Source organism: Schistocerca gregaria, chromosome 3 (genome assembly GCF_023897955.1).
Source record: "Schistocerca gregaria isolate iqSchGreg1 chromosome 3, iqSchGreg1.2, whole genome shotgun sequence".
Taxonomy (NCBI): domain Eukaryota; kingdom Metazoa; phylum Arthropoda; class Insecta; order Orthoptera; family Acrididae; genus Schistocerca; species Schistocerca gregaria.
The window spans coordinates 636,559,581-636,572,875 of NC_064922.1; the positions used below are offsets into that span (position 1 = coordinate 636,559,581).

At 41.3% G+C, this 13,295-nt stretch overlaps 1 protein-coding gene across 2 annotated transcripts in view; it reads right to left on the reverse strand.

The window, feature by feature from the left end:
- Positions 1-13,295, reverse strand: part of LOC126355975 (dipeptidase 1-like) — a 746,627-nt gene that overhangs the window by 61,921 nt on the left and 671,411 nt on the right. For both annotated transcript variants that reach the window (XM_050006585.1, XM_050006584.1), the window contains exon 7: positions 4,090-4,266. In XM_050006585.1, coding sequence (XP_049862542.1) covers positions 4,090-4,266 — 177 coding nt within the window. The remainder of the gene's footprint in view (positions 1-4,089; positions 4,267-13,295) is intronic.

Sequence of the window (13,295 nt, forward strand, 5' to 3'; positions counted from 1 at the left end):
TGTCGAGACTCTGTAGCCTTCCGCCCGCGTCTGTTGGTATTTTTCCTGTCTTAGGTTGTATATATCTTCCGTATAGAGTTGCTGGCAGCGTATCAACGCTGTCCACGGAGCTTGCCACGTCTTGCACAATGTTTTTTCATCTTTTACAGTGATATAGTGTATGATCGTTTTCATCAACTGTCTTTTATGATTGGTGCTTTCTTTATAGATCGATTTTCACCTTCTCTGGGGTTTTTAGTTCAGCTTCGTTATACATAATACTTTGCGTTAGCTAATTTCTATTGTTCTTCAGTGAATAAAAAGCGTAAGGAAACTTCGAAGTTTATCCTAGGTACCGTCACGTCCCAATTGACCCGTTGAAAAGTGACAGTACGATACTGTGACGTGAGAGGCAACAAATGAGAACGCACAATTCCAGTGAAGTAACGTTATGCTGTCAAGGTTCCCTCAATTAGTATCAGATGTAACCTAAAGTCATATCCGATGGCTCCTCGCACAATATGGCACAAGGCCTAACACCGCTGAGCCTCTCCAGAACATTGTAAGAATTGGATCTCATTACAAGTCACCATCATACTCCCTGAAGATGATCATCAGAGGTATATCAGCACCGCGACACCTTGCTGAATACATTGCGACGCCATTATTCAGCGATCACGCTTTCCGGTTTGCTCAACACTCCATACATAAACGTTATCGCCGTGGTGCTAATGCCACCCATGCGCAATAATTCCTCAGTCCGCCTGCTACCAGTCTCTGGCTACTGGTCATGGTTTATACACACCGTTGCAGAGAATCCATTACTTGGTTCTCGAATGGCCGACGCATATGTGATTACGATGTGCTTGGAGCAAAACACGACGATCCTCGCTTGTGGTGGGCATATGTTGTCCACTGGTACCCTGACAGCGAGTATGTCTGCTCTCATGTTCCCGTTTCGTCCAACATCGGGCAACTGACGCGTCCAAATGCCCTAAAGACGTGGATATTGTTTGTTTAGACAAGACGGCCAAAGCTAGGTCCACAATGAGGTCCAATCCATTATTTGCTGAACCGCTGACTCACAGGAGCACATGGCTTCTCTGTGTCTTCGATTGCGATTACTCAAAATACCGATAGTGTTCACAACCTTCATACACCCTACCAGGCCTACTTAACAGCATTAAACACCAATAACACTAATTTACTAGTTGATTTCGTTTACGGCCAAGCACACTGCGGATTTATACGTTCTTTCTCAACATTTGTGAGTGGAGAACGCACGATCTCCTACAAAAGAAGGAAGTTTACGTTTTATATTCCGTTAATAACGAACTAACCATTCATCCGTCGCTGAGCCTACGTTGTGATCCATCTGTAAGAAGTTCGTCGCCCACATTAGTTTGCACACTAACCTTCTTCCTTTTGGACAGCTTGAAGTGCATTGACGGTAAGGAGACATGATAGTTGCATTATAATAGTAAGTAACAGTAGACATCTCTTTCGTGCTCCAAAGGTTGCCGTCATTGAATCAACGTTACATGCCTTAAATGCACTGCTCTTCTTGTGCTTTTGCTATAATGACTCGTTGGAAGGATCTAGTCATTTCGGTTTCAGAGTACTTTCTCATGAGTGCGTCCTTTATCAGAAGCCCCAAGGAATAAATTTAGAAGACTGATATGTTTTTCATAGGTTAAAAGGACTTATTATTATTCGCTGAACTTAGGTGGGGACATTCATCTCATGGAACGAAGAAATTAGCAGATAAATCGCTTTATAACTGGACGTCTATAGTTCTGTGAGGAAAAGCGTTGTAGTACGGCATCCGCTAATATAAAGGGTGATGGCAGAGATATGAACGGTCCACTGCGGATTCACTACACTGGTAAAGATCGAACGCTGAATAGAGACATATTGTACGATACTGAAAAACAAAATCTAAACGAAGAACAGAATGAAGCTTCGGAAATGAGTAATTTCACTACCGGATAATGCAGACCAACATACAGCTAAAAAAACACAGCATTATAAATCTCGGTTTTGACCTGCAAGAACACGATCGCTACAGTCGTATCCTAGATCAAAATCACGTGCACCTTTTGGTCTGATGAAGCAGACCTTCGTATCCTCATTCTCGTTGAGTAAAGAGTGAGATGCAAGAGCGGATATGCGCGATGCCACACAAATGCTTCCAGGACGGAACTGGGAGGCTTGGGTAACAGTGCAGGAAGCGCGTAGAGGTCGAGGGTCATGCTTTTGCTTCATCACTTCTCAGGAGTTTCCTTTCTTGTCGAAGTACCTTTACTTCACAACTTATCCTCATACAGTAAGAGTATGTCAAAGGTGCGGCAGTGAATTAAATATCATCTCTACGTATCTATTAGACATCATTTTACAAAGTATAGTGTACACTTAAAAAATATAAGGGAGCAGACGAAGAGAGACACAGTGTTTATACAGGGTGTCTCAAAAATGACCGGTATATTTGAAACGGCAATACAAACTAAACGAGCAGCGATAGAAATACACCGTTTGTTGCAATATGCTTGGGACAACAATACATTTTCTGGCAGACAAACTTTCGAAATTACAGTAGTTACAATTGTCAACAACAGATGGCGCTGCGGTCTGGGAAACTCTATAGTACGATATTTTCCACATATCCACCATGCGTAGCAATAATATGGCGTAGTCTCTGAATGAAATTACCCGAAACCTTTGACAACGTGTCTGGCGGAATGGCTTCACATGCAGATGAGATGTACTGCTTCAGCTGTTCAATTGTTTCTGGATTCTGGCGGTACAACTGGTCTTTCGAGTGTCCCCACAGAAAGAAGTCACAGGGGTTCATGTCTGGCGAATAGGGACGCCAATCCACGGCGCCTCCTGTATGTTTCGGATAGCCCAAAGCAATCACACGATCATCGAAATATTCATTCAGGAAATTAAAGACGTCGGCCGTAAGATGTGGCCGGGCACCATCTTGCATAAACCACGAGGTGTTCGCAGTGTCGTCTAAGGCAGTTTGTACCGCCACAAATTCACAAAGAATGTCCAGATAGCGTGATGCAGTAATCGTTTCGGATCTGAAAAATGGGCCAATGATTCCTTTGGAAGAAATGGCGGCCCAGACCAGGACTTTTTGAGGATGCAGGGACGATGGGACTGCAACACGGGTCTTTTCGGTTCCCCATATGCGCCAGTTCTGTTTATTGACGAAGCCGTCCAGGTAAAAATAAGCTTCGTCAGTAAACCAAATGCTGCCCACATGCACATCGCCGTCAACAAACATGTGCACTATATCGTTAGCGAATGTCTCTCGTGCAGCAATGGTAGCGGCGCTGAGGGGTTGCCGCGTTTGAATTTTGCATTGATAGAGGTGTAAACTCTGGCGCATGAGACGATACGTGGACGTTGGCGTCATTTGGACCGCAGCTGCAACACGGCGAACGGAAACCCGAGGCCGCTGTTGGATCACCTGCTGCACTAGCTGCGCGTTGCCCTCTGTGGTTTCCGTACTCGATCGCCCTACCTTTCCAGCACGTTCATCCGTCACGTTCCCAGTCCGTTGAAATTTTTCAAACAGATCCTTTATTGTATCGCTTTTCGGTCCTTTGGTTACATTAAACCTCCGTTGAAAACTTCGTCTTGTTGCAACAACACTGTGTTCTAGGCGGTGGAATTCCAACACCTGAAAAATCCTCTGTTCTAAGGAATAAACCATGTTGTCCACAGCACACTTGCATATTTTGAACAGCACACGCTTACAGCAGAAAGACGACGTACAGAATGGCGCACTCACAGACTGCGTTGTCTTCAATATCTTTCACACCACTTGCAGCGCCATCTGTTGTTGAAAATTGTAACCACTGTAATTTCGAAAGTTTGGCCGCCTGAAAATGTACCGTTGTCCCAAGCATATTGCAACAAACGGTGTATTTCTATCGCTGCTCGTTTAGTTTTTATTGCCGTTTCAAATATACCGGTCATTTTTTAAACACCGTGTAGGTGGTGTGCGTCGAATATGTTAGTGCTTCTTTCACCTACAACACAAGGATGAGCTAGCGAACTATGTTTACGGCTAGGCTGTACGCAGTCGAGCCCGCTGACCAGTTGGTGCAGCACGTCGTCGGGCACGTTGCGCGAGTTGTTGCAGAGCGCGTAGACGCTGGAGTGCGAGAAGATGACGGGCGCCTGGCTGGTGGCGAGCGCGTCCTTCATGGTGGCGACGCTCGCGTGCGACAGGTCCACCATCATGCCCAGGCGGTTCATCTCGCGCACCACCGCCTGCAACACGGGGGGCGCTTCAGCTGCTTCTCGTCGACACTTCCATCCAGTGCACTTGCGTTACTGGGCAACAGAATTACAGACTACAGCACTATGGAAGGGAGACCATAATTTAGTCATATAAACGAGAGAAAATGCAGCATAGGCGAAAAGAAATGTTTATTTTTCAAAACATATCACAAGAATATTGTCTACAGTAGCTAATAGAATATTTTTATTAGCCTCTTTAGACTCTTAGGGATTCACACTTAGACATACTCAATAAAGTATTTCTTTTTATCATCTAGAGTAAACTGACATTGAAATCGGCAATGACCAAAGACTTTACTAGATTTGAAAATATTACCATGCAGACTACTGTTCGCTATCTGAGTTCCAATATGTTGTTTTAAAACGCTAGAGCGAAACATCGAAGAAGTTGCAGATTGACTTCAGGCTATACACAAGAAATGTCCGAATACTCAAAAACCGTCTGAATTATCAAAACCTTCTAAAAGAATAATTTTAGCCATCCCTTATATAGTCTATGACATTACTTGGATTAGCAATCGTAAGTAAAATTTATGTTAGATGCAGCATGCCTTCGCTGGTATCCAGAACTAATAACGGTTTGTGTTTACTCGCTGAAATAATGTTATAGGAAAAAAATAAGACTCACCACATAGGAATTACCCTAATGGGACGGAAACTGTTGGATATGATGTACATGTACAAACAAGAAAACATATTACAGCACCAGAAAAATTGGACACTTTATTCAAGAGAAAGAGCTTCACCAACTGAGGGATTGAGTAACGCGTATGTCTACCTCTGGCCCGTACGCAATTTATTATTCGGCTTGGCAGTGTGTGTTACAATTGTTGAAATATCCTCTTAAGTGATATCACAACAATTTCTCTCCTCTCTCCATCAGAGTGTTAATGTCCAAAGCTGGTGGCAGCGCCCTGCCTAAATGGTCCAAGCCTTTTCATTTGGGGAGAGATTCGGCTGGTCAGGGCAAGGTTTGGAAAGCACGAAAAAAAGCAGTGTAAACTCTTGTGGAGTGCGGGTAGGCTTCATCTTTCTGGAATGTAACCACACGAAGGCTTTGCCGGCCGCAGTGGCCGAGCGCTTCTAGGCGCTTCAGTCCGGAACCGCACTGTTGCTACGGTCGCAGGTTTGAATCCTGTCTCGGGCATGGATGTGTGTGATGTCCTTAGGTTAGTTAGGTTTAGGTAGTTCTAAGTCTAGGGGACTGATGACCTCAGATGTTTAGTCCCATAGTGCTCAGAGCCACTTGAACCATTTGAAGGCTTGCCATGAAGATGAAGGAAACGTGGCGTAGAATATCGTCAGCGTATCGCCGCGCTGTAACAGTGCCGCGAGTAACAACCAAATGGCTCCTGCTATGAAAAGAAATGTCGATCCAGACAGTCACTGCTGGTTGTGGAGCCGTAAGACGAGTGACAGTCATTTTAGTATTCCACCACTATGCGTGGCGTCTCTTGACACATCTTCAGCCTCGAATCATGTTAAAGGTCACAGAACTCTCTTGAGCGATGTGTACGGCTTTGAACTGAGCTCTGATAACCAGCAAATATGTGTCCGGAAAAGCCCCAGACAGCAGTGGGAAACCATTCTGACTGTCGCCCACTGTATAACCCGCCAACGAGGAGTGCTGGTTTGGATTGCCATTCCATGTCATAGTAGAACCCATGTGGTTGTGATCCGTAGCATCAGTATAGGAGAGCTTCGCTTACATTTTGGCACTGCGATCTTGGTCAGCAAAGTTGCTTGATCTGTCCCCCACTGAGAATGTTTAGAGCATTGTGAACAGAGCCCTCCATCACCTCACGATTTTGTCGATCTATCACACCAGTTGGGCAGAATTTAACACGATATCCCTCAGGAGGGTGTAATCCAACATCTTTAGCAATCAATGTCAAGTCGGATTACTCCTTGCTTAAGAGCCATAGGTGGACCTAGGTGTTACTGGCGTAGTTGGTGCAGCTATTCTCTTGAATAGATATCAATTTCTTCAGAAATTGTAATTGTATTCGACTTTTTGGCTTTACATGTACAGCACATTTACCGATTTTCTTCGCATTTGGATATTTCTTTCGTGGTGCGTCGTTCCTCTTGTCTTAAGATGGATCAGTTTGCATCATTAAACAAAAGCGACAGCTGAGCTGTAAGAGAGTAGCGGTAGTAGCTCTTCCCAGAGAACGCTTTTTTTAGTAATATACATGTATAATGTAACCTAGAAGTAGTTGCTGTAATTAGCAGTGTTTTTACTATATTGCAGTACCCATCGGTGGTAACGTCTAACTGTAAATCATCTTGAATCCATCTACACGCGTGAAGGCTCTCGTTCGTAACATGATTTGCGCAACGTTTTTGATTGAATGAATGAAATTAACATCCATGTCACTACTGTGTGTCACGTATTGAAATTTCCTAAAGCTTGCACTGGTTGTGTGGTGGTATAGCGTGAGAAGGATCCGACCCGGAAAACAGACTGCGGCCAAGTCATGGAAACTTCATTAGTAGGTAGTGGGTTTCGAGACATACTTCACTCCGAAGCAAAAACTCACATGAGAGTTGTTCCAGTAAATGTTATTGGTAGGTGTGGATACACTACACATGTGCTACACCTGAATTGGATGGGGAAAAGTAAGTTAGCTTCTCTGTTAACAGAAACTGTAAAGGGGTCCACAGTCGCACAAGGGTTGATTCCTGTGGTTAATGGGTCCAGGAGACAGGTTTTTGGGTTAAAGCCAAGGTCCAGACAGATGACTATCAAGATAAACAGAATAAAAGAAACTTCACTTACAGTTAATAGGGGTAAAGCTAAGGGCAGTATCAACATACTTCATCAAATTATCAGGGGAATAATAAATGTAGATGAGCTATTAGTGTGTTTCCATGATATCAAAAATAAGAATGAGATTTATATACTCTGTCTGTCTGAACACCATGTAACTGTGGGCATGGACAGTGGCAGTATAAGAGGGTATAATTCAGCATCTTACACTTGTAGATCTAGGATGGATTAAGGAGGAGTTGCCATTTTAATAAAACAAGGGTATAAATACAAAACTGAAGAAGTAAGCAAATATTGTGTTGATCAGCACTTTGAGATTTGTGCATGTGAACTTCAGGTAGATAATGTAGTATTGATAATAGCAACAGTGTACAGGCCCCCATTTCGAGACTGGGAGCTGTTCATAAAAAAGTTTGACTCCCTATTATTCTGCCTGTCACACAAAAAGAAGAAGCTATTAATGTGTGGTGATTTCAATGTAAACTTTCTAAGTAATTCTGATAGGAAAAGTGAACTAGAAGTGTTATTAACAACAAATAACTTGGAATAAGTGATCAATTTCCCTACATGTATAGCTCAGAACAGTAGCACGCTAATAGATAATGTATTTGTACAGAAAGAGGATTTAAAACTAACATGTGTTTCCCTGTGGTAAATGGATTGCCAGACCTTGATGCACAACTGATTAACTTACTAAACCTAACATGTGTTCAATTCAGAAACCATTAAGTAAAATTGTGAGGTCGCTCAACTCGGTATCTACACGGCACTTCAGAGAAAGCTTAAGAATTGTTAATTGGGGAGATGTATGTGATAAGCCAAATGCTAATGATAAGTGCAACATATTTCTCGATAAATTTATATCCCTCTTTGAACATGGTTTTCCAAAGAAAATTACCAAATGTATCACTACACACTTTTCAAAGAAACCTTGGATTATACAGGTATTAATGTGTCTTCAGAATGAAAAAGAAAATTGTACGAGACAGCAAGGACTAATAAAGATCCAGAAGTAGTCTTACACCGTAAAAATTATTGTAACATATTGAAATAAGTTTTAAGGAAATCAAGAAATATGTATGTTAGAGAAGAAATTAACAACTCTAGTAATAAAATGAAATCAATATGGAACGTTGTTAGAAGGGAGACAGGAAAAGTAACATCTGGGGCAGGTAGTATTACCGTTAAAGAGAATGAGACCATCTGAACCAACAGTATACAATTACCTAATATATTCAACAACCATTTCTTATGTGTAAGAGAAAAAATTGGTGAGAACAGTTCAAAAGAAAAAGCTAGGCAGTACATGGAAGAGTCTGTTTTGAAAAAAAACCATACTACTCAGATTGAGTTTCACCTAACAATCTCTTGTGAACTAAGTAAAATTATAAAATCTCTGAAAAACAGATGTTCTGTTTGAGTAGATGAAATCTCTAATAACATATAAAAAAATGTGGAACAATTACATATGACGTTGTGAATCACATATGTAATGCATCATTAACTCAAGTATTTTCGCAGACAGGTTAAAATATGCCACTGTCAGGCATCCCTACAAAAAGGGGGACACCATAGATGTCAATAATTATCGGCCAGTATCCTTGCTTACAGCATTCTCATAAATCTTCGAGAAAATATTGTACTCGAGAGTGGTTAGCCATCTCAACAGTAATGGGATACTTAGTAAATCACAGTTCGGAATGCTGTTCCACTGAGACAGTAATGTACAATATCACCTTCGACATAATAGAGTCTTTAAATGGTAAAATGTCACCAATAGGAATTTTCTGGGACTTGTCCAAAGCATTTGATTGTATGAACCATGACATTATGTTACAGAAATTACAATTCAGTGGTATAAATGAAATAGCATATGAGTGGTTTAAATCATACTTACGGAGCAGGAAGCAGAAAGTTTCCTTATATGGATCAAGTGATTTAAATAAGTTTGCCACTTCATGTAACTGGGGTGAAATTACACTAGGTGTTCAACAGGGATCAATCATGAGTCCCCTTCTGTTCTTGACATATGTGAACCACCTCGCTTCCTATCGGAAACAGGAAGCTGAACTGTTTGCTGATGATACAAGCGTCATTATTAATCAAGTAAAAGATAGTCCAATTGAAAATGATACAAATAAGGCTTTTCCAAAAGACATTAATTGGCTTGCTCTAAACTTTGAAAAAACACATTACATCCAATTTTCTGCTGGAAAAGGTGCATTTACTTCAACAGATATAACACATCAACAGAAGTCAGTAGACAGGGCAGAGCATACTAAGTTTTTGTGTGTACATATAGATCATAATCGTAATTGGAAAATTCATATTTTGGATCTCCTAAAGCGACTAGGTTCAGCAACTTTTGCGATCAGAATATTTGCCAGTTTTGAGGATATAGAAATTTGTAAGCTATTATACTTTGCTTACTTTCACTCTCTGATGTCATACGGAATAATATTTTGGGGTAACTCAACATTTAGACAAAAAGTATGCACTCAAAAGAAAGTGGTTAGAATAATGTGTGGGGTTCATAGTCGCACATCTTGTAATATTCTTTTTAAAAGATTGGGAATTCTTACAACTGCATCACAATAAATCTACTCGCTAATGAAATTTGTTATTAACAATGTGAACCAGTTTAAAAACAACAGTGACATTCATGATTATAATACCATAAAAAAGAAAGTCGTACACTACCCTTTGCTCAACCTGTCTTTGGCACCGAAAGGGGTCAAATATGCTGCTATAAATTTTTTGACCAATTACCAGCTGAAATAAAGTGTCTGATAGAAAACAGTAATAGCTCAAAAATAATCTGAAATCGTATCTCCGTGACAACTACTTCTATACCATAGATGAATAATTCAATAGCAATAAATAAATCCATAAATATAGCATATGCATTTTGTGCCATTTAAGGGAATGAGGTAAATAATAGATATACTAATCTTTAACTCTGTATTTTAATATATGTATATATCAAAAGAAGTTTGTTTCACATGTGCATGTCTTGTGCACTTGACACATTCCACATCATAACGCCCACCGTACCGTGGGATTGATCAGTGGAACATGCCGCCAACTAACTAACTAACTAGCTGTAAATTCCCTAGGTTTTCAACAGAATCACACAGTGAAGCCTTACACTACCAGTTGTCACATGTGCCAGAGAATTTCAGAGGTTGTATGGTCGTGCTCCACGAAAGTTTTCCGTTCATACCATTTCTATCCTGATTTGCATCGTACATTTTCGGACGTGGTTACGGTACCGATGATTTTTACCAACTGACGGGTCGGCAATAACAGAGAAATTTTTGCTGTGCTTTTGTATCCCAGGGTTTGGTGAAGCGAAGACTGTCGGTAGTGTGTCCCATCTCGGGGTCGCCCTTTATTTCACCTGAGGCACACCTGTCTGTTTCGTTCACCGTCTTTTGTTTCATTCTGCCTGTTAGTTGCTGAAACTTTAAATAAACAGCAGATCTGTCTAGCGGGTAGTGATGTGTCTGTGATCCTTGTGTCCCATTGAACGGGTATGTGACTCCTTGGAGTCCTCTCTCACTTCGAAGAAGGCTCACGTCATTGTACTAAATAGCTCCGATAGGTAAGGGACGCCTGTCGCCTGTTGAAGTACGTCTGGTGGGTGGTCAGGCCGTAGGTGCGGAGCCGGCTTAAGAGCCCGGTTTTGGACACAATGCAGCCCACTGAGGTGCTGTTCCACAGCGACGGCCCAGTCGACACTTGTATAATTAGTGCTCGTCCGCGGAAGCGTCTTGTTAATGATGATGACAATATCTGGTGACAGGACTGATCGTGGATTGAGAACAGGGTAGAGTTGACACAATTATCTCTTACCCGACGGTGAAAGTCCTTCGCGTAATCGATGTGTGACGAATATAACGTGGCTCCCAAAACTTAGTTGCTTTCGTCAACGGTGCTGGTATCTTGCAGACCTTAACCAGTGGTGAGGTGACCTGATAGAGCCACTGGACGAAGGTGATTGCATGGCTCCTGTCCTGATAGCACATCAGAGAGTTTGTGATAGCCCAGGTGGTGACTTCGTCGATACTTCTTTGAAGCTGACGGTGGGATACGCAGGGCCATCTCTTCGTAACCATTCCAGTTTAGCCTACATTTATGGAAATTTTAATGAGACGTTAATTTTTTACATTACTAATACATTTTTAGAAATCTGTATACCATTTCTGGTTACGTGGACAGAGAAATTATATCTATGATGAATGTCATGTGGTAGCTCTTGCTTTACAAGTTTTTCAATCTTTTGTCGTTCCTCGTCTTTATTGGAATGTCTCCATTATAGCTTTTTAAATACTGCTAAGTTTTTGTATTGTACTTTATCTTTATGGTACTACTCAGCTTTTGGCGTTATTACATACTCGTTCATATGTCACTCGGCTGATCTTCCCAGATCCCGTCGTTCCCACACAGTTTAGGACATATCCAACCTAATTATAGCAACCCATCCTATTAAGTATTCCTCTGTTACTGATGGAATGCAATTTTCTGTATAATATGTTCACGTAACTTGTACTTACATTGAAGTTTCCTATAAAATAAGACTTGTTAAACAGTATTTTTGTCTTCATTATCTAGTGTGCTGCAGCTTTAATCTCGGGTTAGAATTCATTGGCTTCATTTAATCATTGTTATTACGTCTGGTCCATTGCTATGAGCTTTTTCATACAACGATCAGCTGATTCTCGAGGATCCCTTTGCTCCTGTATGATCCACCCTTCGTTATCTTAATGGTTTCCTTTGCTCTGACATGGACCACCCGTCGACTGACCTCCTTGGATTACAAATGGAATCTCATAGGACTTCAGAGTTCAGCCGAGCCTCATATGGTTTTTAATGTTAGTTTTGATTTTAACATGTCATATCTTTCACAAATACAAGTAATTTTCCCTGCGCTGACCTGTTCTATACCGTAAGGTTTGTGAACATTTTCTTTTATCATTAATACTTAGTCCTTTGCATGCAGGTTTGTGGAAAATTTTTATATTGCTTTTAAATGGCCTTCGTGTTGAGTAATTTAATGACATTTGCAATTGCACACCCAACTTATAAAATTTAGGTAAGTATTTCATTGTTGAAAGAAACAGAATTTTTTTTGTGTAGTAGCTCCATGCCTGATGCCTCCCCTCTTTCCATCACCTATTCGGGCTATGTGTACTTCATTTAGGACTGAGAGTGTAGCTTTCGTCCATAATTTTGGATGTGACAGTACTATAAGTTCTTTGTTTTCATCCATGTGAAATGCAATGAGTTTGATGCTGCCACCCGTGTGCTCCCATACCTATCCACCACTCCTTTTTCTCTTCATCTCTTCATCTCTCTCTGTTCAATGAAATTTAGGAATACAGAAATAAAAGTCACTTAGGAAGGACTGACTCAACATATAGGAAAATCACAATCTTCGGTGAAATTGGAATCAAGGGTGGTAACGTTCACCGGCTGCGTGGTCTAACGGTTCTAGGCGCTCAGTCCGGAACCGTGCGACTGCTACGGTCGCAGGTTCGAATTATGCCTTGGGCAGGGATGTGTGTGATGTCCTTAGGTTAGTTAGGTTTAAGTAGTTCTAAGTTCTAGGGGACTGATGACCTCAGAAGTTAAGTCCCATAGTGCTCAGAGCCATTTGAACCATTTGGTAACGTTCATAGTGCTACGATAATTCCACAGTTAAATGCAGAAGAGAGAGCGGATGGGTGGAAAGAGTACATTTTGGTCTCTATCAGGGGAATGTCTTGTCTGATGAAGTGATACAAGGAGAAACATGCATTGATATGAAAGAGATAGGGAATCCAATGTTATAAATTTAATTTAAAGGACATTAGAAAGACTTAAGATTGAAGAAAATAGAGGGGATAGGTAATATCAACCAGAATTACATAATTCATTGGGGTGAGTGCCAAATAAACAACTATTCACGTTTGTGTGTATAGTGTATGTGGCTGCCGATGTTCCACCATATGGTTCAAATTGCTCTGAGCACTATGGGACTTAACATCTGTGGTCATCAGTCCCCTAGAACCTAGAACTACTTAAACCTAACTAACCTAAGGACATCACAACCATCCATGCCCGAGGCAGGATTCGAAACTGCGACCGTAGTAGTAGCGTGGTTACGGACTGAGCGCCTAGAACCGCTACACCACCGCGCCCGGCTTTTTTAAGATTGCAAGAGATGAAAATTGCAATAACTGTC